This window comes from Carettochelys insculpta, chromosome 1 (assembly GCF_033958435.1).
Source record: "Carettochelys insculpta isolate YL-2023 chromosome 1, ASM3395843v1, whole genome shotgun sequence".
Classification (NCBI taxonomy): domain Eukaryota; kingdom Metazoa; phylum Chordata; order Testudines; family Carettochelyidae; genus Carettochelys; species Carettochelys insculpta.
This window is the reverse complement of record NC_134137.1, coordinates 263,682,598-263,709,906: the sequence shown is the minus strand read 5'-3', so window position 1 is coordinate 263,709,906 and position 27,309 is coordinate 263,682,598. Positions and strand designations below refer to the sequence as shown.

The window sequence follows — 27,309 nt, the reverse complement described above, 5'->3', positions numbered from 1 at the left end:
AAGAGTGTGGCCAAGTTTCCTGTGGTCCCATAAAGTTCGTTTACAGCCACTAGTCCTGGCTCTCAGTGTTCTGTGCTGTTATTTAACTGTAATTTACCCCTAACTGTCTTCTCAGAGCCCAGTAAGCAGTGGAAGTGTTTGTAATGCTGCCAGACCATATTGACCACCTGTGGTCCAGCAAATTCTCTGGTCTGGCAACAGTCAGAGCCCGAGGGTGCTGGATTAGAGAGGTTCAACCTGTACTAATCTGTGAGGGCTAGTAACTAAGATTGTAGAGGTAGAGACACTTACTGTTTTACTCTAATCCACTAAGGCTGTGTCTACACTAGCCCAAAACTTGGAAATGGCCATGCAAATGGCCATTTCACAGTTTACTAACGAAGTGCTGAAATACATATTCAGCGCCTCACTAGCATGCGGGCGGCCGTGGCACTTCGAAATTGCCGCGGCTCACCACCGTACAGCTCGTCCAGACAGGGCTCCTTTTCAAAAGGACCCTGGCAACTTTGAAATCCCCTTATTCCTAACAGCAGATAGGAATAAGGGGATTTCGAGGTTGCTGGCGTCCTTTGGAAAAGGAGCCCCATCTGGACGAGCTGCACGGCAGCGAGCTGCGGCAATTTCAAAGTGCTGCGGCTGCCAGCATGCTAGTGAGGCGCTGAATATGTATTTCAGCGCTTCATTAGTAAACTTCGAAATGGCCATTTGCATGGCCATTTCCAAGTTTTGGGCTAGTGTAGACGTAGCCTAAGTCACCTATTTGCCCCATAAGGAAGGGCTTTCTATTGGCTCACATGGAATGTGCAGGAGATAATTGAAAGCTGAAGGTGCAGATCTGAAGAATGCAAAGGGTGCTGGAGGATGTGAAGGGTGTAGCTAGGAAGTCTCAGTGTATGCAGGTTTACAAGGACCACAAGAGTTAATGTCAAGTATCAGAGGGGTAGCCGTGTTAGTTAATGTCATGACCCAGATGCTGCACGACTTTTTCAGTGGGTTGCTGATTGGAATTCCCTCTGAACAGATAACTGAGCAGAGTCAGAAGCTGCAAAGTTGGTCTTACCTGCCTGATGGTCCCCTCGGAAGTGAAGAAGTAATACAGCATATAGCCTGGAATCAGCACCATGGAAGACAGAGCCATGAGCCAGCCAATGCCCTGCCCCCATGTGGGATAGACATATTTCCCCAGAGTCAGAGGCATCATTTCAACCACACTGAAGAAGAAAACACCCTGGAAAAAGAGAACCAGCAGTCACAGCACAGTCTGGCAAAAGCAGGAATAGTCACTCACTTTATGCTGCCTTTGAGAGTTCCCTAAATTCTGACTGTGAGTTATAGTTAACCATCAAACACCATTTCCAATCCCTCCCATGCCCACAGCCAGGGCTCCCATGCATTCCCAGCCCCTCCCCCACCGAGGGCTCCCATGCATTCCCAGCACCCCCCCCCACCGAGGGCTCCCATGCATTCCCAGCCCCTCCCCCACCGAGGGCTCCCATGCATTCCCAGCACCCCCCCCCACCGAGGGCTCCCATGCATTCCCAGCACCCCCCCCCCCACCGAGGGCTCCCATGCATTCCCAGCCCCTCCCCCACCGAGGGCTCCCATGCATTCCCAGCACCCCCCCTCACCGAGGGCTCCCATGCATTCCCAGCACCCCCCCCCCACCGAGGGCTCCCATGCATTCCCAGCCCCTCCCTCACCCAGGGTTACCACACTTTTCCCAACCTCTCTCCCCACAACCAAGGCTCCCATACCATTACCAATTGGTTCCCCCACACTCACACTCAGGGCACCTGCACCATTACCAATAGCTCTCCTCACCCCCAGCCAGGGCTCCCATACATTTCCCAGCACCTCCCTCCATCGCCTGGGCTCCTGCACTGCTCCCAACCCCTCCCTTCCCCCAGCCACGGCTCCTGCAGCACCTGCACGTTTCTTTCTGATCTGCTCATTCCTCCAGACATGGTTTCTACCCCATTTCCCACAGCAGAGAGAGGCTGAGAAAGTAGTGAGAATGTTTTCCCATGGTCAGTGCTCCTGACTCTCCTGCTCCAGCCCTAGCACAGACACCTCCTCCCTGCTTGGGTTTCTGCTGCACTCTGCACTCCTACAGCACTTCCCAAACTGCTGCCTCTAAGCTGTTTCTTAGGAGCGAGGAACATCCCACAGCTCGTGCTCCTGCACATCCCAATAGCACAAGGCAAAGAAGGGAGGCAGAGAGGGGAGCTGAGGGCTCGTCTGTGCCGATGGGATTATATTGCAGAGTACCTGCTGCTGAGAGAGGCTTGGCAGGGCTGAGTCTAGAGCCAGAGTGGCTGTGACTCTTCTCCGCAGCCTACAATTCTTTTTAAAGTAAAGACTGGTGAGTTCAGCTCTGACATACACACCACAGAAGTATATAGTGCTAACTGCATAGGCTGGGTCAAGCTACCCACTCTCGTCTGAGAGTTTGGGCAGGGCTTCGGTGGGGAGGGGGAAGGCAAATAAAAAGGGCTCCTTTTATTTCTTTTCCTGCCCATCTCTTTGTCTCCTCACAGGACCAACTTGCATTTTTTTCCAGATCTGGATGCAGAGAGGAGTTACGGAGAATAAAAAATGAAATGCTTTCCCCACACACAGAGCGATCCCAGGGAACCGGCCCTTCCAGATTAAACTCGCCAGCGAGGACTGTTTTCTTCTCACCACACAGATGAGAGGAGTGAAGAAGGCCCAGCAGAGCTTCCACCAGCTGCAAGGTTTGTAGCCAATCATCTCTTCGATGTTTGTGTAAAATCTGTTCACACCTATGGAAATGTGGGTTCATAGGAGCAATGATGTTTCAGCACCATTCTCCTCAGCTCTTTCCAGTGACCCCATAAGGTCAAGAACAGGGGAAGAGGATATGTGAGTTCAGAAAGGAGAGCAGGCATCGAAGGTGAGGGGGGAGACATGTAATACTCACTTCCCAGGTAAAAAGCAGAGGCTATTAGCACAAATAATAGGCTGGATCTTAATGAATAACTGGATAATTTTATGACCACAACCCCATCTACACCTTCCCAAACTAAGACAGCGACAGTAATCAGCTAGCAAAGGTCTAGACCATAAGCTAGACTAGGTCGTAGATTGACCTTTCAGGAGTCTAGAACAAAAAGGAATTCCCCAGCCACCCAGCGATGCGCAATTGCAGGGGGAAGTTATTGCTCTAGGGTGGTGGTAGAATCCCCATTGCTGGAGATATTTAAGAACGGGTAAGATAGATATCACACAGGGATGATACGGATGTGCTTGGTCCTGCCATCAGGGCAGGGGACTGGACTTGATGACCTCCCTTCCAGTTCTAATATCCTATGATTCTGTTGGAGAGGGGGACTCTGATATTGGCCACTGTCAGGCTATCAAGGCAGAAAGCTCAGAAGTCAGATTTGGCCTAATAAGTTCTATGTTCATCCCATGCCCCTAAGAAATCCAAATTTAGAGGTCTGTGCATATATCCATTTGCGTGGACTCTCTGTGAATGTGTGCTCAGCTGAGTGGCTGTCTGAGGATGCGAGGTGAGCGTCTCCCTGGGGGTTTCACAAAAGCATTTAACACTGGCCCAACACCACAGTCAATTGTCAGTCCATCACTGACTTCAATGGCCAGTGTTGAGGGCCTTTGAAAATGGTATCCTCTGTGTCTGTAGCTAAGAAGCAAAGGAACAAGATGAGCAGCACTTACCATAACACCAGGAAATGGAGATGGTCTCAAAGAAGACAAGGAAGAGAAGACACATGCCGCTGGCTGAATAATAATCAAAAAGTTTGAAGACATAAATGCCACCCTGCAGAGACAAAGCCAAAGCGAGGAGGCCTGGTTATGGAGTAGCGCCTGGGTGGGAGGCTGAGAATTAATATTGTCAGTGCTCATATCTAATCATTCTGCCTTTGTACGTTAATTTCCTTGGCCTGTGGAAGCCAACAAAGACAGGTCATTTTGTTTTAATCGCATTCCTGCCGTTGTCACAGACATACTCCATGGTGTGGCCCAGGGTCAGTGTTTGGGCGTGGCAGGGGGTGGGAAGAAAAGCAGGACTCCTGGGTGGCTGTCTTCCACCTTTACTACCAGGTGAACCCACTTAGTAAAATGGACACATTCCATCTCCCCTGCTGCACTTCAGATGTCCCTGCAGGTGTTCCCCCTTCTGTGACTCCTCCAGCACGAAGTCACAAGGTAGCAAGTCCACACCCTGCCCTGTGTGTTGCTCAGCTAGGCCCTCAAGTCTGGACACATGGAACCCAGACCTCACTGGCGCACTCCCAGCATGCAGCTCTGTGCATTAGGTCACTCCCTGGGGCACGTAATCACAGCATCTGAGCCTGGGCGTCACTCTTCTGCTGTCCCACCAGATCTGCTCTCTTTTGGTTTAGATCAATCTTCTGCTAAGAGAATGTGCGCCCTGCAGGGCATAGCCCCAGTCTGGAAGCTATATGAGTCCCAACTTGACTAACCACTAGGTGGTAACTTCCTGAGACTTAATGTGCAGACTGCAGCTTGCTGGATAGATGACCGTGCTGGGCAGAGCCCAGACCAGCAGTGCACCTAGCGTCTTTCACAGCCAGTGGCCCACCCCCACAGGCTTTCTGTGCTGCTGTCATACACGGAGGTGGATAGAAGAGCACCAGGCAGAGGTGCTGAGCTGAGCACAGTTAGAGGTACCTGGGTGATGTTGGAGAATCCAACCAAGTAGGAGATAAAACAGACTGCAGCAATGAAGAGCTTCTTCCTGGCCCTCAGGGGATAGGGATACTCATCTATCAAGGCTGTGACGAACCCCTCCACGGTGCAGAACTGCAGGAGGAAAGACAAACACACATGTACATCACCACCCTCTGCATTCGCTTTGAACACCTCCTCCTAGCCCTCTGCCCTCGCCCCAGCGTGGTGCTGCTTCCCTCCCCTGCTGGAGAACTCTCCACCTCTCAGCCTGGCTCTGGGTCTCTCCTTCTATCGGTGCCCCACTGCTACTTCTTCCTGCTGGGTGACCACCTGTCAGAGCTTCAGCAGTGGTGGTGCTGAAGGGCCACCGCCCCGGGTGTGTGTGTGTGTGTGTGTGTTTGTGTGTGAAAGCCTGTTCCTTCTATTCAGCGGCAGGAGTTACCACAGGTAGCTGGGTAATGACTGGTGTTGTGGAGAGGGAAAGGGGCTGGTGTGAGTGGTGCCTGAGAGGAAGGACTGGACCTGCCAGGTCCCAGGGGAGAAGGCATGGGAAGATAAAGAAGGGCGTGGGTACAGGAAACTATCAAGTGGGAAGATATGGGTGTGGAATGTTCTGGGCAAGACAGTAAATGGAAAGGGACCTGGACGTCCCCTAGATTAGATTTAGATGAAGAGTGGTGTCTGGGCATTTCCTTTGGTATGGGAGCAGAGGGAAGTCACGGGAGCAGGTGTGCATGGGCTTAGCTGGAGGGAAATGGGCAGGGGGATTGCGTGGGCAGCAGTGAAAGGCTGAAGCAGTAAATACCGATGAGTACACACCTTTCCACACCCAAGCAGACCACATGGAACTGCTGGGAAGAGAGGGCCAAATCATGCCATGCTGCTTGTGGAAGCCACAGCACTTGGCAGCTTGTTTCAGGATGATTACTGATGCATAGTGGCTCTGCCTTCTGGAGCTGAACATGGACTAGTGGCTTGTGCACCAGGCTGCAGCTAAGGGGCCCCAAGGTCTAATCCTGATATGTTTGAGCCAGTCGTTAAGACTAAAATTTTCAGAGCAGGAGGCGCGGGCTAAAGGTAGGCACCCAAATGCAGCATTTAGGCACTGAAATAATAGCGACCTGATTTGATCAGGACTGAGCCCCCACTGATGGCAGCTGGACTTGCAAGTGCTCTGTACCTGCTAAGAGCAGGTTATTGCCTATTTGCCCTGTCTCAGGCTGCTGGTGTGCTGAGACCACCACCTTTTGTGCTACCCAATAGCATCTCATTGTTTCCTTGCACTCATCCCCTCCCCTCCCACCTGGCTGGCTGCCTCCAGCTGTTGTGTTGGGACAATGAGGCTACGTCTACACGTGCACGCTACATCGAAATAAGCTATTTCGATGAATAGCATCTACACATCCTCCAGGCCTGGCAACGTCGACGTTCAACTTCGACGTTGGGCAGCACCACATCGAAATAGGCGCCGCGAGGGAACGTCTACACGCCAAAGTAGCACACATCGAAATAAGGGTGCCAGGAACAGCTGCAGACAGGGTCACAGGGCGGACTCAACAGCAAGCCGCTCCCTTAAAGGGCCCCTCCCAGACACACTTGCACTAAACAACACAAGATCCACAGAGCCGACAACTGGTTCCAGACCCTGTGCATGCAGCATGGATCCCCAGCTGCGGCAGCAGCAGCCAGAAGCCCTGGGCTAAGGGCTGCTGCACGCGGTGACCATAGAGCCCCGCAGGGATTGGAGAGAGAGCGTCTCTCAACCCCTCAGCTGATGGCCACCATTGCGGACCCCACTATTTCGATGTTGCGGGACGCGGATTGGCTACACGTGCCCTACTTCGATGTTCAACTTTGAAGTAGGGCGCTATTCCCATCCCCTCATGGGGTTAGTGACTTCGACGTCTCGCCACCTAACGTCGATTTCAACTTCGAAATAGCGCCCAACACGTGTAGCCGTGACGGGCACTATTTCGAAGTTGGCGCCGCTACTTTGAAGTAGCGTGCATGTGTAGACATGGCCTGACTGTCTTTTGTTTTGTGCTTGTGCAGCACCTAGCAAAATGGGATCCTGGGGTCTGCACCTGCGGCTCCCAGGCGCTACCATAATGGGAACAATAACTGTTATGCTTCTGTGTACTCACTTCCTTTGTTTATCCTCTTTACAGTGGCATTTATGTGTTTTCTGAAATGTTTAAAAACAAAAAGCAGTCAAGTAGCACTTTAAAGACTAGCAAAATAGTTTATTAGGTGAGCTTTCGTGGGACAGACCCACTTCTTCAGACCATAGCCAGACCAGAACAGACTCAATATTTAAGACACAGAGAGCCAAAAACAGTAAGCAAGGAGGGCAAATCAGAAAAAGATAATCAAGGTGAGCAAATCAGAGAGTGGAGGGGTGGGGGGGAAGATCAAGAATTAGATTGAGTTAAGTATGCAGATGAGCCCCTATATAGTCACGAAAGCTGACCTAATAAACTATTTTGCTAGTCTTTAAAGTGCTACTTGACTGCTTTTTGTTTTGATAGTGTATAGACTAGCACGGCTTCCTCTCTGTTACTGAAATGTTTAGTGTTTTCTTGGTATGTTGGCATGTCTCTTCATTATTCCGGTCACTCTCCCATTATATGAATCTCTCTCGCCCCACGAACCTCGCTGGATGACCCTGTTATTTCCTGTTTCTTAGTTCCATTCCTGGTTCTCCCCCACTCCTTTTCCCCCCCACTTCTTCCCAGGATCTGGTAACTTCAACAGTTACAGAGCAGGAGAGTCAGTAAATTAGTGAGTCACTGACAGGCTGGCATCTCACCCCAATTAACAGACATAAGAGTTTTCCCACAGCTGAAGAGGCCCGTAATCCCCATCCCCCCCCCGAATTCAAAGAGCTCCCATTGGCTTCCTGGAGAGCTCTTCATATCATGCAGTGGGCAACGAGGGCACAAAAGGACTGAAATAGCAGAAAATCAGCTCTGCATTAGACAGAGTTGTGATGTTTCTGCTCTGCAGGACTCTGATCCCATCATCAAGAAAAGCTTATGCAAAAGGTGCATTGCAGGAGGCACACACAGGTTTGGAATCACAGGGCTTCAGTAACTCCCCTGGTGGAGCAAATGCCTGACCCAGAAAGTAGTAGTTAAAAGGAATCATTAGCATATATGCAAAGGACTGTAGATGCAAGAGAACTAAACCCAGGCTAGATGAGAGAGAGAGAGTGTATGCACATTTGTACACCATTGCAACTGTGAATAAGAATTTGCAGTATCCCTCATGGCATGAAGAGACAGGACTTAGTGCTAGTAAATACACAAAAGATTCCTTTACTGAGGTTACTGAACACAGACAGACCCTGTTATTCCTCTTGACTCTCCAGCTTCCTGTGCTGTTCATGTCAGCAAAAGCAGTTCCCCTTAAGCCCAGGTGGGACCAGGCAGTGTCTCTCCACAGAGTACACAGACCCAGAGATAAATCCCAATTCAGAAAAACAGTGGTAGAACCTCCCTGCTCTGGCACCTTCAGGACCTGACTGGATCTGAACCAGGAAATTTGCAGGACCAGGGGAGGCCAATACTTGCTCTTCTGCAAGCTTGCTCTTCTGCCAGCTCTATGACCTGGGGGCTCCATTCCCAACCACGGTGTGCTGGAGCTCCATTCTTTGTTGCTGGCCCAGGGCCTGGTGTGTGTGTGTGGGGGGGGGGGGGGTGTGCTTTCTTCCCTACTCTGGCAGCACTCCAATGCCGTAATCTGCTGTTTTTTTGCCATTCCCCAGAGCACCCATGGGGTTGCAGAGGATGTTGAACCAGAGGTGTTGCTGGACTAGGGAAATTCAGATGACAGAAATCCAGCCTGTACTTAAACGCGTTCTTAACTGTAAGAGCAGGATTACAGGCTTTGTTGAACAGGGATGGACCTACGTGCATCTTGAAAGTTAAACATGTGCCTGAGTGCTTTGCTGAAATGGGGCCTTAGGCACAATTTTAAAGGTAGGTAGGTGTTGTCTTGCTTGGCTGTGCAACACCTAGCTGATTTAGGAGTCTAACACCTATTGACAGGTGATGGGATTTAGGTCCTAAGTGCCTAAATCCCCTTTCAAAAAGCAAAGCAGGATCCTAAATCACTTAGGTGTTTCAACACTGAGCACAGCAACACCTTGATGGGATTCAGTTTTACTGGTAGCTCATAATCACAACCAGAACAAAAACTTCAATCTTAACTTCTCTCCCAAGCCTGGATGGCCTTCCAGGGTCAACTCTGTTCACTTTCCATAGAAACACTTCTCCCTCCCTTCTGTCCCAGGGGCAACAACCAGTTGTGCCTGCTACAGAAAGCCAGCAGAACTTCAGCAGCTGTCTGACCGATTCTAGAACTTCAGGGGGTGGTCTGACACCTGAGCTTTACCACCTTGCTGCACCCAGCCTAGGCTAAGCAACCATGGACTGGGTGGCTGGCAGTCCTGTAGAATGTGTTCCTGTCCACAGTAACACCCTGAGAGACCAGCTGGGGCCTCATTTTCGAAACTGGCCGTTGGCAGCACCTGAGCGATTGCACACGTGCATTTGTGTGCATAGTTATCACCACACGTGCATACCAGGAGCCTTTGTGTACCAACGACTAGCCAGCAGCGGCCACTGTAAGATGTGTGCTTGAGCGGCCACTTGGGAGAAATTCAAACACTGATTAGCAGAGTGCCCACAGGGAGGGTTTGAGTTTCCATCGGTGGCAGGCATTTGCGCATGCCTCAGTGTACATCAAAAAATATTCTGCACATGGACAGAGAAAATCCGCATATGGATGGAGAAAATTAGCGGAAACATTACTGGCCAGGGGCTTTTTATTTGTGCAAGCAGCAGTCAGTATTGTGGGTACCACTGGATGTGTAAATCATAACTAAATCTCCAGTATGCGGCTAGAAACCCCCAACATCTATTTATCTGTGTTTTCCTACCTACTTGTTTTGGCTTTGGTGCTTCAAACACCCCCTGGCACCGACATCCCCCAAACTGATCCGTGCCCTCTGAGACTGGGCTACAAGACTTTCATGCGATATTTGAGAAGCAAATGAATTGATAATTCCACACAGTGGTTAGGGGGCTTGCTGTCCTGTACTCAGCTATTTACAAGAGCCCAGTGCACGATCCAGAGAGAATAGTTCTTTCAGTGAATTTAGCTATTTTGGGGACATTTATTTACTCATTATTTGAGATTGTTTGCCAAATAATATTTGCAGTAAGTCCGGGCAGTTTGGTGGGAGCATGCAGCATGTGAAACTCCCGCTGGGTTGATTTGATTTGATTGGACACAAGGTGTGACAGTTTGGGGAATATGCCTAGGCCCATTTACCAATTCCATGTGGCTTTACAGACGCTATTTGTAATTGCAACCAGTATGTGATTGTAGATCAGCTCATCCATTTTGCAGCATTTTGTAGTGAAGAGGCTACCTAGGGGCACAAGGGGAGGGAGAGAGATGTGACAGAGCAATCAAGGGCCATCAACACTGAGCCAATTTCCCTGGCTCAAACAATAGGGTTTCTGTCAGCTGAGCCTTTGGCTTTGAATAGACTCTCTTCACAGCAATCTGTCTGGGGAGAAGGGGGAGCTAGAATCTCCCACTCCCTCCCATCTAATCTAGTCTTTCTACAGTGCAGCTGTTTTCTAAGCTAAGGTGGTCATTTCATTGCCAGGAACAGGAGGCAAGCTGGAGAGGGGAAGAATGAAGGAATAGGTTGCCCAGAAGGCCTTGAATCAAAGCTGGGATTTACAGACAAAACCCTCTTGTGCTTTTTAAGAGTAAGAGGTGTATGTTTACATTTAAGAAATCCCTTTGCTAAACCTGTGTTTCCTTATTTTACTGCTATATTGCCATGAAGAAGTTTACTAGAAACCGGAGCCCCCACCACCAAATGGGCTCTGCAGAGGACTTGTCTAAGGTGTGGATGGCACTTAAAATTTAGATCAACCTAGCTACTGCATTCAGGGGTGTAAGAAAATCCATACCTCTGAGTGCCATAGCTATGCCAACCTAATGCCTGGTGTACAGGCCACTAGATTAACAGAAGAATTCTTTCATCAGTCTAGTTGCTGCTGCTGTGGACTACCTACGCCAACAGGAAAACCCCATCACCGGAGAAACCATCTGCACTTTGGCTATTATGTCATTACCTGGACTCAGGGTTTAGGAAGCATTTAAGAGTCAGCTCTCAGATCCCGTCACAATAGGTTGGTTTCCCTAGAGACTGGGACTAGACCAGGCTGTGGCACAAGAAAAGTTGAGGGCTTGCTTTCTCGTATGTGGCTCCATATGCAGCAAAGTCCCTCCCTGAATTAACTGGGAAGTACATGGCTAGCTTCCCCTTCCAAGCCCACTGCTTCTGTAAGCCTTTCAAGGAATCAGTCAGCAGCTGGTGGTTTGAGTGCCTCACTCAGGAATAGTTGGTAATATTTCATTTGATAAAATAACCTGACTCCTCAATCTGTACTATACCCAGTACAATATGGCCAGGAGCCTGACTGGAGCCTCTGAGCACTAAGGCAGCACAAAGAAATACTAGTGTCATGTGTGGTCTCATTGTACGAGTTTTCTGTTTTGGAATCAGGTTTCCCAGGTGAACATGCACAATTAATATGTTAAATTCACCTTCTATAAATATTCTCTAGTAATTGCTTGAAATTTTCCTTGTGGGTGAACATTCCTGTCAGCAAACTGGTTTATCATTATACTTGACGATTCCAAACAAATAAGAGGCACTGGATAAGCAGCATGAGTCTGTGTATGGAGAACTGGCCCAGGGCTCAGGAAACCTGGAATTTATTCCCAGGTCTACATCTCAAATGCTGGGTGACCCTGGGCAATAGTTCAGCTCACTGCGCCTTTGTTTCCTGTCACAGAGCACAGCCTGTCTCCTTATTATGTATTTTTCCTACCTAGCACAACAAAGGCCTGATCTTGGCTGGGTTCTCTAGGTGTTACCTTAATAATGCAAGTAACAGCGATAAACAGAGGTGTGGGGATTCAGTTCATCATTTGAGTGAACATTTGTAGATTTGAGGTATCCACCAAGCTCTACTGTTTACCCAGAAACATTTTTTCAACATTTTCCAAATCTGCTTAATTCTGCATTCCCATCCAAGCTCATGACCAGCATCTGATGAAGTGAGTCTGTGCTCACGAAAGCTCATGCTCAAAACTTTTCTGTTAGTCTATAAGGTGCCACAGGATCCTTCGTTGCTGTTACAGATCCAGACTAACACAGCTACCCCTCCGATACTTGACACCATCCAAGCTCAGTGTCCTCTCCATGGGCTGAGGAGAACGCTAGCCCTCCATCTTATTACAGACCCCAACCATGAGAGAGCTTTTGCCAGATTAATTGTTTGGCAGCCTGTCTATTTTGATGTTCATGTTATCAAAAATAATGCAAGTCATCCTGTGTAAAATAGATAAGTACCATCCCGCCCCTCCATTTCTGGTGTCTGTGGATTGGGATCTTCTGGTATTCCCCCCTTCGTTTTCCCTGTCTAGTATTCTGATAGGATATTCTGGCAGAGTCATGGTGCAAGTTCCTATGATGGGAAAGAGGCCTGTATACAGCTCCTGTGGAACCTGGCTGACAGCACTAGCCACATACTGTGCCTGCTCCGTGATGTTGCCAGTAATTTTTACCCAGAGTGCTTGAGAAACTGAGAACACCTTCACTGCTCCTAGGATTGTCTCTGTTTACTAGGGAGGAGCTGAGGAGAACTCCCCCACATTCTGAAAGCACGGGAGGATTAAGAACGGGGGCCGGTCTGGGACAACACAGTCACTAGGGGTGCCCCAAATATATCAAAATATTAACGTAACATCATTATTTATGCTTTAAAATCTATCCGTGCTTATTATTACTCATGATGCATAATAAAATTACACTGAAATTAATTTTAAAATAAGAATGACAGGACACATTGCTTTTGGCCCATTGAAGTGAATTGTTTAAACAAAACGGAGTTCTGGAGCCTTGGGGCCCCTCACACCTGGGGGCCGTGGGGCAACTGCCCCTTATCCCTTTTGTTAATCTTCCGCACCCTGACAAAGTACAGCGCCAAAGCCTAGCTCTGTAGCTCTGCCCTGGCGCTCCTTTTTGAAACGTGCCTTCTTTTAGCCTTGCACCAGCACACCGTGCTGCGACTGCCTCCGGGCTCGCTGCCTGGACATGCTCTTTCCCAGACTCAGGACTAGAGCTGTTCCAACAACTGGAGTTTGCATCCCGAATGGGGTGGGGGGTGAGAAACTGAAACCGTGAAGCTTTTCACAGAACAAGAGACTATGGTCAGTGCTGTCCTGAAGCAGGGGCGGACACTGGGGTCTGAGGCAACTCCCCGCCCCCAAGCACCCCAGACTGGGGGCTCAACTCCCAAGGCACCCCTCCCCCATGCCACAGGCTCTGTCCATCTCCTGCTCTCTCCCCACCCTGCTCCCTTAGCCCTTCCCTGAGGCAATGTTGTCTGGGGATTACTTGGGGCCATGCACAGCCCAGGCTGCAGGGGTCGCTTCCCCTCCCCTCCTTGCCTACACTCGCCATGTAAGCTGAGGAGCAGCAGCCTGGTCTGCCCTAGTGCGCCAACGCCACTCTGCCCTCCAGGCTTGCTGTGCCCCTCTTCTCTGCAGTCAGCAGCAACCAGAGGGGCACTCTGCTTAGCAACACTGTGGTGAAGCGAGGTGGGCTGGGGGGGGCAGTACAGCACGGCACAGCAGGGTGGATCAGGTTGCCGCTCCTGCCACTCACATGGTGAATGCAGAGGGGGCAACCCTTGTAGCTGCCACTGCCACCACCCAACCCTCAGCTCCAGGTAATCGACCTCCCCACCACCGTCCTTCCCATCCATAGGATGGTTATGGCAGTTGCTGCTGCCCCGCGCCCCCCCCCGCACCCAAAAGTGCAGACCCAGTGGTGGCCGCCCCAGTTCCTCCTCTGGATGAGACAGCTCTGACCATAGTGCATCATGGGAGATATAATCTTCCCAAGGGCCCAGACCTTAGACAAGGCAAATGAGGGCATAAGATATTCAAACTACAACTCCTGTTGGGTACCTTGGCAGCTCAAATGCATGCAAATTAACATCTGATGCTTTCATTTGAATGGAAAAGAGCTATCGAAAGAGACTGATCACTTTTGAAGACTGCCTTCTTTCACTGCCACACAGGCCAGGGAACATTACTAGTGCCATCATTGCTCGATACTGCAATACAAATGAGAGGCAGTGATCGCGCCTACTGTAAACCTGATACTGTGTACAAACAGAATAAAAAGGTGGATCCTGCCCCCTACAGCTTATGGAGCCAGAGCTCATCCACAAATTGGTGGTTACCCTATAAATAACTAACTATATGGATGGGGCAGACTGAAGTTTATAGGAGATGAGCCACAAAAGATTTACTATAGGAATGGGACTTAATAAGGCAGGACAGGACATCACCTCCTACAGAACTGGTTCTATGGACAGAGCTCCTCAGGGGTACAAGAGATTGCCCCTCTCAAGATCTGCCCAAAATGGAGGATCTCATTGTTGCAAGTGAGAAATCACCGGATACAAGACTAATAGTCTCAATGGGGTAGCCATGTTAGTCTATAGCTTCTCAAAAACAAGCAGTCCTATGACACCTTAAAGACGTTTAACACATTTATTTATTAGGTAATGAGATCTTATGGGTAAGACCCACTTCAAAGTCTTCTGAAAATCTGAAGAAGTGGGTCTTACCCACAAAAGCTCGTTACTTAATAAATACATTTGTTACCCTTTGTGGTGCTACAAGACAGTTTGCTTTATAAATTCATGACTGGCAGAGGAGGACAGGCAACTCTCATCCAGAGTTGCTCTGATCTGATGATAGCTGTGCTGCTTACCCCACTTTCCCTTGTGTGTTGTCTCTCACCTGGCTGTCAAGGCCCAACATCATTAACATGGAGAAGAAGAGAATGGACCAGAGAGGGGACATGGGCAGCTGTGTGACGACCTGTGGGTAGGCGAGGAAAGCCAGTCCTGGACCTACCAGAATGAAAATATATTGAATAGTTTATGTTTCTAAAGGTGTTTGAGAGTGAGACTTGTCAGACGTAACCACCGCCATTAAACTGAGAGATGGTGACAGCAAAGGGTTGCCAATATTTTAATATGGGCTCCACACAATTCTGACCCATTGGCCAGCACTGCACAAGGGAGGGATGGGGGACTTGAGAATCCAGTCATCTGTTCCCTCATTGCCCTTTTGTTACCATAATCAATGATAGGACGAGATGGTAAGACTGTGGGATCAAATGTTTTGCTGGAAATGTCTGTTTTGTTTCTGACACACTTTCTGAGAGTTAGAGTTGACCAAACATTTTCTAACAGGACATTTTATTTTCAGTCCAAAAAATGCCATTTCTTCAAAATTGAAACTTTCTGGGGAAACTTGTCAGTTTCAACGAAATTTAGTTTTCAGGGGAAAAAAATGGAAAAATAACCTCTTTTTGATAGAGTTGAAAATGGACTTCAGAACAAACATGTCAGAATTCCCCACAAAAAGGAAATGTTGAGTTTTAACCAGCTCTCGTGAGAACTGTGATCAAATCAGACTTTAGATGTTATGTGGGAAAATTCTAGCAAAGGACAGCCCATTAAAAAGCCTCTGTAAGTGCAGCAATACTGGGCAGTAGACAAGTGTGGGTACACAACGCCAACCTGCAGGGCTCACAGCCACTGCAGGCACTGAGGCAAGATGGGGAGGGGGTCAGACAGAGCAGGGCCACAGATGGAAGGGGCAGGGCAGGGCAGGGCAGTCAGTGGCGCTGTTCCTTCTGACACCATGTGAAGCAGCAGAGCCATGCTGCTGGCACTTCAAAGGGGCCCAGAGCTCTGGCCACTGCCAAAGTAGCGGCCATGGCAGCTGGAGCTCCGGGCCCATTTGAAAAACAGCCTTGTGGCAATTGCCCCATTTCCCCCCTCCCCCACCATCAGTGGGTCTGTCACCAGCAATAACCCTCACAATGTCCCGCTCTGGGACAGTGAGTGGAAATACCACCTGAGTCCCTCAGCAACAGGCTTTCCAAATTCTCCTAGGACTCAGGCCAACCCTTACGTCCATTCAGCTTGGGTAAGAGCTTGTCAAAGGGCTCATTCCCAATCTCTTGAGCTGTGCCATGCCACAAGGCTGGACTGTCTCAGGGGATTGGATTACACAGCAGAGCCCCAGTCAGGAAAGCTCAGCGAGAACACTTAGTAAGTTTAATAGAATTCTTTGTGCATGAGACACACAAATTCTCCTCCAGAACAGGCCCTATTCTTCTCTCATTTACACCACGGTAACTCCATTGAGTTTCAATGGAATTACAAAGGGTGCAAGCCTGCAAGGTTGCTAGGACAGCGGGGAGAGAGAGGCTAAAGAGGGCAAGTGTCTTGTAAGTCAATAGCAGAGTGGGGAACAAAACCCAGCTTTCCTGACCCTCAGGCCAGTGCCCCACGCACTGTCTCACACTACTTGTCTAAACACAATACAAGCAACATCCGCTTACCTGAAGATGCCAGCTCAGAGATTGATTTTTTGGTGATGTGGCTCATGAAGCCAACAATGGAGAAAATGACAAATCCTGCAAAGATGCTGGTGGTGGAATTTATACAGCAGACGATGATTGAGTCTCTGGAAAAGCAAACACTGACGTGAGAAACCCTTTTGCATTTCTGGTCCTCTCAGCTAATCAGAACAGGCTGTGTCCGGGGATGAGCTGATGAGGAAAATGAAGCCTGGGGTGACTCAAGACTGTGTTATGGACCAATGACCGTGAGAGGCAACAGGCAAAGAAAGAGCGGGAAATTTAGAGATCTCCTGTGATCAGAAGCCATTCAGTCTGGACATCAGTAATGTGGCCTGAGCTTCATGTGGGTGAACTATGGGCCACACAGTGTCAGGCACTATGGACCAGATTGAGCACCTCTTACACTGGTGAGTAGTTATTCACAAGAGTAGTGCTGGTGACTACAGTGGGACTACAGTACCCCTGCAACTAATTGCTTACAGGGGCACGGGAGGTAGGTGAAGCTGCTGCTTGGGGAGATGAAAACCCCAGCCTGTGGTCCCATCCATAATACAACCCTCTCCCTTTCAGCCCTGGGCCCCTCCTCACTGTCCCACACCTCCCCACTGTCTCCCTTTTCTCTCTGTTCAGCCATTCCAGCCAAACCCTTGAACCCAACTGTAGCAAACTACATTTTTGAGGGAAAACACTGCTCTAAAATTTCTCTCTAAAGAAAAGGGACCATATTCTCCACTGTGTGCCAGATTGGGAAGACTGGACGTGCTGTAGGTACTTTATTGAAAACACAACATTTGGGAATAAAAAATGTCTGTCACAGGTTTTGTGATATAACCTGAAGTTTGTCAGAGCTTTATTTGCAAAAGCTTTGCAGCAAAGACAAGTCAGTTGTCCTTCTGAATACAACATTAAATACTGTGGAATAACACAGTGCAGCCCTTCTCTGTTTTACATTTTCTTCATCAGTATTTCTAAGCTTATTTTATATTATAAATATTCTCTTAAGCCTTCCTAAAGTAATCATTCTAGATTACTGCATATTTAAGTAAAGGCATTATCTGAAATTATTCAGAGCTGTTTAGTGTGTTCACAACTAAGTTCATTGCTTTTAGGAAAAGGGAACACTAATTTATTCAGTGTGATTTTCATAACAAGATGTTGAGAAAATTTCACTATGTTTATATTAAAATACAGAGAGAAAGTCGTGCTAGTCTATGTACTATCAAAACAAAAAAGCAGTCCAGTAGCACTTTAAAGACACCAAATAAATTATTTCGTTAGTCTTTAAAGTGCTACTTGACTGCTTTTTTTGTTTTGACATTAAAATATGTTTCCAGAGATTTTAAGCGTAACAAAGGATTTTGTATCATAGTAAAAGACTGATTTTGGAGGACGGTGCTCTTAAAATTAGTTCCTCAAATAGTCAGAAGTAAAAGGGAAACTCATTAGTCCAGTTATCTGGAAGAAATGGAATGTTGTCTGTTCAATAGGGGGTGAAACAAGAGTAGGGATGGCTAGAAAGGACAGGAACACTTGGAAAGCAACTTTTAGTACTACTGTAATTTAAAATGAAATGTGTATTTTATGAAGGATGATCTAAAAAACTATACCTAAAGAATTTTTTAAACTCAGATCCCATAGACATAGTAAGTAATGCACAACTGTTTCCTCTTCCCCCCGCACTCCCGCGCCCTCAGTAAATTCAGGGTTGGCAGGCACATGCCTGCAAAATGGTTTTAATTACTACTTCATGGCTCTTTCACAGGTTCCATGTTGTATTAACAGTTCTGGCAAGCTTGGAGCATTTTCACTTTTAAGTTAACAGATCTACTTTGGGGGAAGAGCCACCTGTCTGCAAGCTGCAACAGGCTGTTGTAGGAGTCTTCTGGAACTGTCGGAATAATAAAGGGAAGAAAAGTTGTGCTTTAAGATCCAGGGGAGGCATTGCCTCCTTTTGCCTCTTATACCCACTGCCCAAGCAATGGGGTTCACAATTTGCCTCTGTGCATCTTTAAGCTTGTAGCAGTGGTTGAAGAATACTGACTTGTATACGTTGTTATGGAAGGAGTTATAGCTTCCCAGGGCAATCAGCGATCCCAGCCCCAGTCCGTAGGAGAAAAAGATCTGTGTGGCTGCATCCATCCAGACCTGCAAAGGAAGAACAGGCTGGAACTCAGTACTCCATAGTACTGTCAGGACATTCTACATAATCCAATCTCATAGACTCATAGAATCCTAGGGCTGGAAAGGACCTCAGGAGGTCACCGAGTCCAGCCCCTGAATAAAGCAGGATCAATCCCAACTAAATCATCCGAGCCAGGACTCTGTCACTCCAGCTAGGTCTCTGTATCTTCTCTGAGCAATAGCTGATCATGTCTAAAGCATTTCTCAGTGAAAGTGGGGCAGGTGGGACAGTCAAAATGTTGATTCTGATGAAGTTTTAGGTAGAAGACTGTTCCACAGTTGAATGTCAATATCCTGATCGACAGGCCTCCAATTCCTGTGCAGTACACTCATCCCTTACCATACAAGCACAATTGGTTCCTAAATTTTTGCTCGTAGGTGAAAACTCATAAGAGAGACACTAAATTCCCATTAAAATACATGTAAAAGTCTCTGATTTCTTCCAAGTACTTGTAACTTGACATTAACCGGTTGCGTTAGGTACTTTTCCGATGTATTTGAATAGTTTGGCACCAGGAATAGGTTGTACTGTATGTATGTAGAGCAGGGATTCCCAACCTATGGGTCCCATTAGATTTGTTAAAGGTCACCAGCTGGGCAGTTCCCAGCTGCACATGGCTGTTAAAGAAGCCATTTGCAGTTTCTTAACACTGCTGTCTCAGGCAGATATCTATCAATAGAGATAGCTGCTGGAGATGACAGCGATCTCTATCACTAGGGATAGCAATTACCTTATGCGTAGGTGCTGAAACCTTAACACTTAAATTAATTGCTGGTAGCAGGAGGGCTCGGGGAGCCACCCAGCCTAGCAGCCCAGTGAAGAGGCTGCAGAAGGAGGATGAGTGTCCAAGGCTTGGGCTGTTGAGGGATGCAAGGGGAGGGTCTAAGACTGGGGGAAGTTTGGGACTGCAAGGGGGGTTGTAAGGCTGGGGGCAGTTAGGGACCTTGGAGCGGGGTTTACAACCGGGCTTAGGGTGAGGTCTGCAGGATGTGGGGAAGGCAGTCTAATACAATAAACCCTTGAGTTACCCAGGGGTTGTTCCTGCAACCCCTGCATAACTCAAATTTTCCTGCAAGGGGAGGGTAGCCAGGAACCACCAGGGCTGGTCAGTTTCCTGGCTAAAAGAATGGCAGGAGCTGGAAACCAGGGGCAGGCTGATTCCAGTCTTCCCATGGCTTCCTGGGCTGGGAAACTGATCAGCTCATGGCTGGTCAGTTTCACATTCCTGCCATTGCAGGGGAGGGAACCAGGCTAAGAGCCTTCTCCCTCTCTCCCCCCAGTGGAAGGGCTGTCAGACAGCTGCATGTCTGAGGGAAGGGAGGGAGAAGGTTCCAGCTGTGGGGCTGTGGGTCTCCCCTCCCCCTGGCCAGGGACCCAGCTCATATAAGCAGGGGAAGTTCTCTAGTATAGTGAATAAACGTAGGTGTATATGTTCCTCATTTTAGCGAGTACTCATTAGTAAAATACTTCTTAAATGGCAGATGAGTTTATTGACTCCTACAACAGTTAGCTGACGCAGAAGAAACTGCTACAGACAGACAGAGTCTCATGTTGCTTTCACAGCTCCTGCAGCAACTTAAAGGAATAAACCTCAGCAGGGCTGTCCCTAGTCATATGCATAATAGGCAAAATACAGCTGTGTGAAGCACCTTGAAATTTGGGGTGCCAAATTTCCCCAAATTTTGTGATGACCTAGGTGGCTGCATACCAGCATTGGCTCCAGCAGCCAGCTGCAGCCCCCGCCCTCTCGTGCTCAACTCTGCTGCCTCTTACTAGCTGTTTCCCCTTCCAGTGGGTGGGGAAATGACACTTGTTACTTTCACTCTAGATTTCCACTAGGTTCTGCTTCTAGAATAGAATGTTCATTTTGTCCCCATATTCCAGAACTTCCAGTGTCAGGCGGAACACAGAAGCTCAGAGACAGGTGGAGATGGAAAGCAAAGGAAGACAATAGTTATGGGCCAGATGGTGCGTTTAAGACTAGTCTAGGCTATGTTGTCTGAGAGACGAGTGGGGGCTCCTAGGTGGAGCTCAGGGAGACATATTTCTTCATGGAAATGTAATGCCTTCTGTAGCCTGTACTTGGGTGGGAGGGGCAGTTGTACATGCTGCATCTCCATATGGGAGGATGAAACAAGCATGACTCCCCAACCCACTGCTGCCCAGAGAAAGCAGCTATACAGAGCAAGGGAGAGGGTGAAGGTTGGGGGCCCAGCCTTGTTCTTTGTGGGATGCTAGTGTCTCAGAGGGCCCTAGCTGAGAGCAGCCCTTGTGCTGGGAATGTGCACAATAATAATACTTAGTTCTTATATAGCACTTTTCACCAGCCACAAGAAGGGGAGATCTCTTTGTTCCCTCCCCAACTTGCAAACACATCAAGAACTAGCTACAATCTGGCTCAAAATGAACATCCTGTCATCTTCAATATTTGGTTCCAGAAATGGACAGAGACTGGGGCGGGGTGTGTGTGTGGAAATTGTGTCTTAATTATTCTGAACCATTTTCTCCACCTCACAATGCGAAGGGGTGGGGTCTGCGGAGTATCTGTACTTGCAGCAGGAGTGCCAACACTCATGTTTTACTCACGAGTCTGATTATAGCAGGTGTGTTTTCTTAAGTCCCAGATCCTGAAGCCAGCTGATGACATGAGAATCTCAGCTTTCATTGTTTAAAAAGTTCAGCTTCTAGCCTGCAGAGCTGTAGAGAAACACTGGAAAATGTGCCCCCTGTGTAACTTAATGGCTCAAAACCCCAGGGGCTACTAAAGAGAACACAGACGATGTTTTGTTTTATATATATATATGTAACTTGTTGTTTAAACCAAGCTTGTAATTTTTTGAGGGCAGCCTTACCCGTGGGTTGGCAATATTGTTATAGTGCAGTGATTCCTACAGAGAAGGATCAATGGGAACTCTAGAGGATCAGGGCTTTTCAGTTATCTTCACTTGTGCATGGCCAGTGACCTCACAGTTCTCTAAGGAATTGTTACTCTATATGAGAGACAAATTTGCCTTCTTGAGCATCTCTCTGCCAGCAGGCTTCCCATTGAGAAAGGCAAAGAGCATGTTGCTGTTACTTGCAATTGAAACACTTCCACCAAAAATAACAGCTATGTCTAATACCGACAGCTAGCACTGAGGTGTGGGTAATGCAGGTTTCTATTGCCTGCTGTCCCTGAGATTGCACAGCTAGCCCTAGAATAAGCAGTGGATGGAACATCTACATGTCACAGGGACAGATCTGCAATGGTGTAAATCAGCATCGCTCCACTGATAACTCTGTGGGATTTCAGTGGCGCACCACTGAGCTACATCAGTTGAGGATCTAGCCCAGTTCTGTCTCTGACCGTGATGGTTGTGACTACTGGGATTCTAAGACTCTAAGAGTATGTCTACACTTCCTGGGTCAAAGGGTCAATCTCCTGGAGTTCGATCTTGCATGTTTGGTAAAGATCTGTGAAATCAATTTCTCTGGGGTCTGCTGTCAACTTCCTGTACTCCTGCTCTCATGAGTAATAAGGGGAGTCGACGGGAGAAATTCTCCCATCAGTTCTCCATTGCAGTTGACCGTAAGGTCTAGTGTAGACCAAGCATTAGGTGAGGAGATGTTTGGATATGAGAGAAACTTGCAATGTTCCAAATGAGCTCATGGGAATAAGGGGACTTCGAAGTAGGCAGCATCCTTTCGAAAAGGAGCCCTGTCTGGACGCGCCGCGCGGCGGCAAGGAGCGTCAATTTCGAAGCGCGGCCCGCATGCTAATGAAGCGCTGAATATGCATTTCATATTCCCATGAGCTCATGGGAATAAGGGGACTTCGAAGTAGGCGGCATCCTTTCGAAAAGGAGCCCCGTCTGGACGCGCCGCGCGGCGGCAAGGAGCGTCAATTTCGAAGCGCGGCTGCCGCCCGCATGCTAATGAAGCACTGAATATGCATTTCAGCGCTTCATTAGTAAACTTCGAAATGGCCATTTGCATGGCCATTTCGAAGTTTGGGGCACGTGTAGACGTAGCCCAAGTGTAAAAGCTTTAAGCACTGGGAGACCTACCTCAGACTTAGAGAGTTTGCTGAAGTCTGGTGTGATGTAGAAGAGAATTCCCTCCTTGGCTCCTGGTAGAGTGACTCCACGGAAGAAAAGAATAATTAACATGAAGTAAGGGTAGGTGGCTGAGAAATACACAACCTGAGAGAGACAGAAAGTGAGATGTTAGCTCTGTAATACTGGGAAGATCGATGCTACGGTGGTCGATCTTCCAGAGTTCGTTTTAATGCTTCTGGCAGAGATACACTAAATCTAACTCACAGGGGGCCCATGTCAGTGCCGGTACTTCTGCCGCTGGTTAGGATTAAGGGAAGTGGTTGGGAACATTCACTCCCATCGACTTCCTGCAATGTGGGTGGTACAGAAGCTTGAATTAAGATGGGTCGACTCCAGCAACGTAATTAATGAAGCTGGAGTTGAGTGCCTTAATTTGACCGTCTCCTTTGGTATAGCCCTGCTCACAGTCAGAGCTAAAGTAGTGACTTGGCTCTTCTACCTTAAGCCAATTTATTCTGGATTCGCACTGGGGCACAAGAGGAGTGAACTGGGCTCTGCATACTTTAGTTCTTCTTGCCAGGACTGACACTTACGGAAGCACCTGGCCCCTATGAAGTGTAAATGGAAGTCTAACAGCTCTTGTGTAAGAAAATACACTTTTCTCTGTACTTGCGGTCTTCTGTGTCTCTCCAAATAATATTTGTGGACATTGTGGGTTTCTTCTGCTAACCACACAAGACTTTATTGGTCACAGAAAGATGAGGCCAAATGAGTGCTAGGTGTTGCAGCACCAAAAGCAGAGGAACTGCACAAGGACAAAGAAGTCAGCGATGTAATCAGTCTAACAATTTAACCCTTATTTTTTAATGATCTTCCTAGTCTGCCTTTATTTAAATGATTCAAGAAATGTTAGCTTGCCTGAAGGGGTTTCCCCAACTTTGCTCGGGAGACTACTTCACAACAGGAGAAAATTTACTGTGAACACTTTTTTCCCCTGATATTCAGTCTAGATCTTTGTTTATCTGTATAAACCTCCCCCCGCCCCAAAAAAAAACAAAAAACAAAACCAAGGTGCCGGTACTGACCCTCAGCAGCCCCAGCTGTAAGATTCCCACCTGAGATGCTCTGAAAAAGGTGCCGGTACTTCATACTGGCATATACTGGCACTGGTCTAGATTACTCTTTTCTTAATGTCATCCCATTACTCCAAGTTACAGTCTACATAATAGCAACAAAGGGTCCTGTGGCACCTTACAGACTAACAGAAAAGTGTTGAGCATGAGCTTTCGTGAGCACAGACTCACTTCATCAGATGATTTCCAAGACCAGCATCTGAGGAAGTGAGTCTGTGCTCACAAAAGCTCACGCTCAAAACTTTTCTGTTAGTCTGTAAGGTGTCACAGGACCCTTCGTTGCTGTTACAGACCCAGACTAACACGGCTACCCCTCCGATACTAGTCTACATAATATATCCCAGTAGCACTGTTTTACCAAATTAAGCAATCTCTCAGATGTTTCTTTTTTATGGTGCAGGTCTGCAATATTATACACTAGTAGGAGCTAGCTATTGATTTCTGTTTCACAACTCATTCTCAGAACCCAAAGTGTGAGGTAAAGGGAGACCAGAGATTCTACATGCTCAATTTCTGATCCCCTAACAGGACCTAAGTTTCAGAGGGCAGGTGCTCAGGGCAGGGCACAGGCCCCTTTATGGTGTTTCACTATGGGCTCTGAAAGTCATTTTTAAAAAGCTCAGCTTGAGTCTTTCCAAAAGTCTGAAAGTCCCATGCTCTGCCTGGGAGTGCTTCAGTTCGGAAGTATTCTCTAGGCTTAGATCACTGCTACTGCTGCAGCAATTTTTACGACTGTGAGAGATAAAGAAGTTAATGGCACACTCTCCAGTCCCTCCTGGCAACACAGCAAACTTTAGTTACAGGCACTCCAGGTTGACTCTGGAGGACATTTTAATGCCAGAGAAGAGTACAGTAAGGAAAGGCAACACTTATTGCCTGGCTATTACAAAGTACCTTTCCAGTCCACTCTACTCCTTTCCAGATGGAGAAATAGACCAGAACCCACGCCAAAGCAAGAGTGCCTGCCAGGGGCCAGCGGACGTTACCCGGCTCCCCCAGGCCACCAGAGAGCTGGTGCATGTTTCTCCTGCAGATAAAAGGCATGGAATTAGAAAAAAAAAAAAGTATAAGCATCTACAGAGACTAAATGGTTTGAGATTCCAGACACAGGCAGAGGAACGCAAGGTTGAGGTGGTGAGCCCAGGCCCGGGCACAGCGTGCAAAAGTGGGGGAGTGAGAGAGCCAAACATGGGCAAAGGGTGCAAAGGTCAGAAATGATATGAGATGTAAGCCTGGTCTGCTCTATGTGGCGCCATCAGCCTGCTTCAGCTACACTATTTATGTAGCACACCAGTACACTCTTTGCGCAGCTGAAGGTGACGCACTCCCTGTGATGTCTTGCGTGCAGTAGGGTCAATGGGACTGCTCTCCTGTCAACACTGGCTACTCTTGTTCTAAGGGAGTACCAGTGTCAACAGGAGAGCACAGGAAGATCGATTTCTCGAGTCTAGGAAACAAATCCACAGCTGGTGGATCGATTGCCCCAGCATCAGTCCCTGGCATAGTGTAGAGATACACATAGTGTGAGGGACAGAAGGATGATTGAGGCAGGATTTGATCCTTGCTCTGTCTGAATGTTTAACTTCATGTGAAGTGGAGGAACGCCTCTTCTGGAGACAGGGGGCACCCATTCAGCATGGACTGATGAACATCTTCAACCCTCCCAATTGGGACTTTCAAAGCAACTCTCAAAGGGATGAACAAGAACCCACCACCACCACCACCCACCCACCCACCCACACATTACCACCATGCATGGATGAGATGGTCCCTACAATGGTGAAACCTGACTTAGGCTGGAGACATACTCCCAAAACTCAGTCACAGCGCTGGTCAGGTTGGTGGTATCATTGAGGGAGTAGTTGGAAAAGCATCTCTCTGTATTCCAGGCATTGCCACAGCTTTGCCATGGCAGGTCCTAATGGGAAGAGGAAGGAGAGGATCAAGTTAGGGAAACATGGCTGAGCTCTGTTCTCGAAGAGCAATTTTGTGTGAATCACTTGTCCTTGCCTCATTACCTGTTCGGCTTTAGAACACGCTCACATTTTCAGCTGCTCCCATTTCCGTTAGAGTTAAACATAGGTTGAACCTCTAATCTGGCACCCTCAGGATCTGACTGGTATCAGATGAGAGAATTTGCCAGACCACAGGAGGTCAGTATTGTCTAGCAGCATTGCCAACATTTCCACTGCTCACTGGGCTCTTAGAAGCCATTTAGGGGTAAATTACAGCTAAATAACAGCACCGAACACTGACAGCCAGGACTGGTGACTGGAAACAAATCTTATGGGATCATAGGAAATTTGGCCACACCCATGGTAAGTGATGATCCAGCTAATTAAAATCATTCTGGATTGTGGATGTTGCTGGATGAGAGCGTTCTGGATTAGAGAGGTTCAACCTGTAGTCACGTTCTAACAACAGGGTATTCTGTGGGCTGTGGTGAAGGCATGTGGGGACTTACTCAAGGGGAGTGGGCATGGAGGCTGTGGAAACATGAGGCTGTGGGGAGCAGCAGGGTAGGCACGTAAGGATGTGGTGGGGCAGGGCTGTGTGAATATGAGTGGCTGGAGAAACTAGAATGAGAGGCCGGGTGGTCAGGGTGACTGGGGGAATGTGAGGGTGTCAAGGAGGGGAGGAATACAGACACACAGGGATAAGCAGGTGAAGCCTTGCGGGCATAGTAAAGGCAGTTTGCAAGAATGCAGGGATGCACTAAGTAAGGGGTGGGGCTGTGGGACTGTGAAGCCATATGGTTGTGGAGTGTGTGGATGACTGTGGGGAACGTGGAAATGTGTTGGGTGGTGGAAGGGACCTGCAGAATCTGAGGACTGCAGGGAACATCAGGGAACATCAGATATCTGGGGCTGGGAGAGCTTGGGGATGTGATAGGGGAACTGTGGGGAACATGGGAGGAGACGAGATTGCAATGTGAGGCTGTGGAGGGTGGGGAAATCACACACACTTTGGGTATAGGAGGATGTGCTGGTTGGAGAAAGCTGGGGACATGAGGAAAGTATGAGGAAGCAAAGGTGGGAACAGTGAGGAATGTGAAGGAGCACTGTGATTAACCTTCACATTCCCCCAGTCATCCTGACCACCTGGCCTCTCATTCTAGTTTCTGCAGCCACTCGTATTCACACAGCCCTGCCCTGCAACATCCTTACATGCCTACCCAGCTGGTCCCCACAGCCTCATGTTTCCATGGCCTCCGTGAGCACTCCCCTTGAGTACATCCCCGCATGCCTTCACCCTCAGGAGTTCCTGATGGAGCTTTGAGGACTAGGTGAAGGTGCCCAGATGGGACTGTGGGGGATGCAAGGGTGCAGGGAGGCCCGTGCATTGGGAACACGAGGATGCACCAGTAGGAAGTGCAAATGGAATATCTGGGCATACTGAGAGGAATGTGAGGTCATGCTGGGGAAGGTGAGGATGTGCTGGGTGGGCTGCAGAGAAGGAGAAGATGTGATGGAGCAGGTTCTGTGAGCATCTCAAAGATGTGATAGGAAGAGGACTGTTGGGCATATGAACTTGTGCCAAGATAAGGACCAAATAAAATATCTATGTGTGAGCACTACATAAGATCAATATTTACTGTTTCATGTAGACCTTAGTTATAAACTTAATGCTATTAAAACAATATTACATCAATGGCATCAGAGAGACATACATACGTTGTCAAATGTGATTAACTGCATCTGAAAGTCTTTCTGAAGTGATTTATCTAGCTTT

The 27,309-nt window shown here is 48.2% G+C and overlaps 1 protein-coding gene across 1 annotated transcript in view; it reads right to left on the bottom strand.

The window, feature by feature from the left end:
* Positions 1–27,309, bottom strand: part of LOC142016607 (sodium- and chloride-dependent GABA transporter 1-like) — a 46,345-nt gene that overhangs the window by 3,221 nt on the left and 15,815 nt on the right. The window contains exons 4-13 of the mRNA XM_075000653.1: positions 25,386–25,495; positions 24,472–24,604; positions 22,454–22,588; positions 18,267–18,370; positions 16,205–16,329; positions 14,587–14,699; positions 4,678–4,809; positions 3,700–3,802; positions 2,683–2,783; positions 1,061–1,228 (exon numbers count right to left, since the gene is read on the bottom strand). Coding sequence (XP_074856754.1) covers positions 1,061–1,228; positions 2,683–2,783; positions 3,700–3,802; positions 4,678–4,809; positions 14,587–14,699; positions 16,205–16,329; positions 18,267–18,370; positions 22,454–22,588; positions 24,472–24,604; positions 25,386–25,495 — 1,224 coding nt within the window. The remainder of the gene's footprint in view (positions 1–1,060; positions 1,229–2,682; positions 2,784–3,699; positions 3,803–4,677; positions 4,810–14,586; positions 14,700–16,204; positions 16,330–18,266; positions 18,371–22,453; positions 22,589–24,471; positions 24,605–25,385; positions 25,496–27,309) is intronic.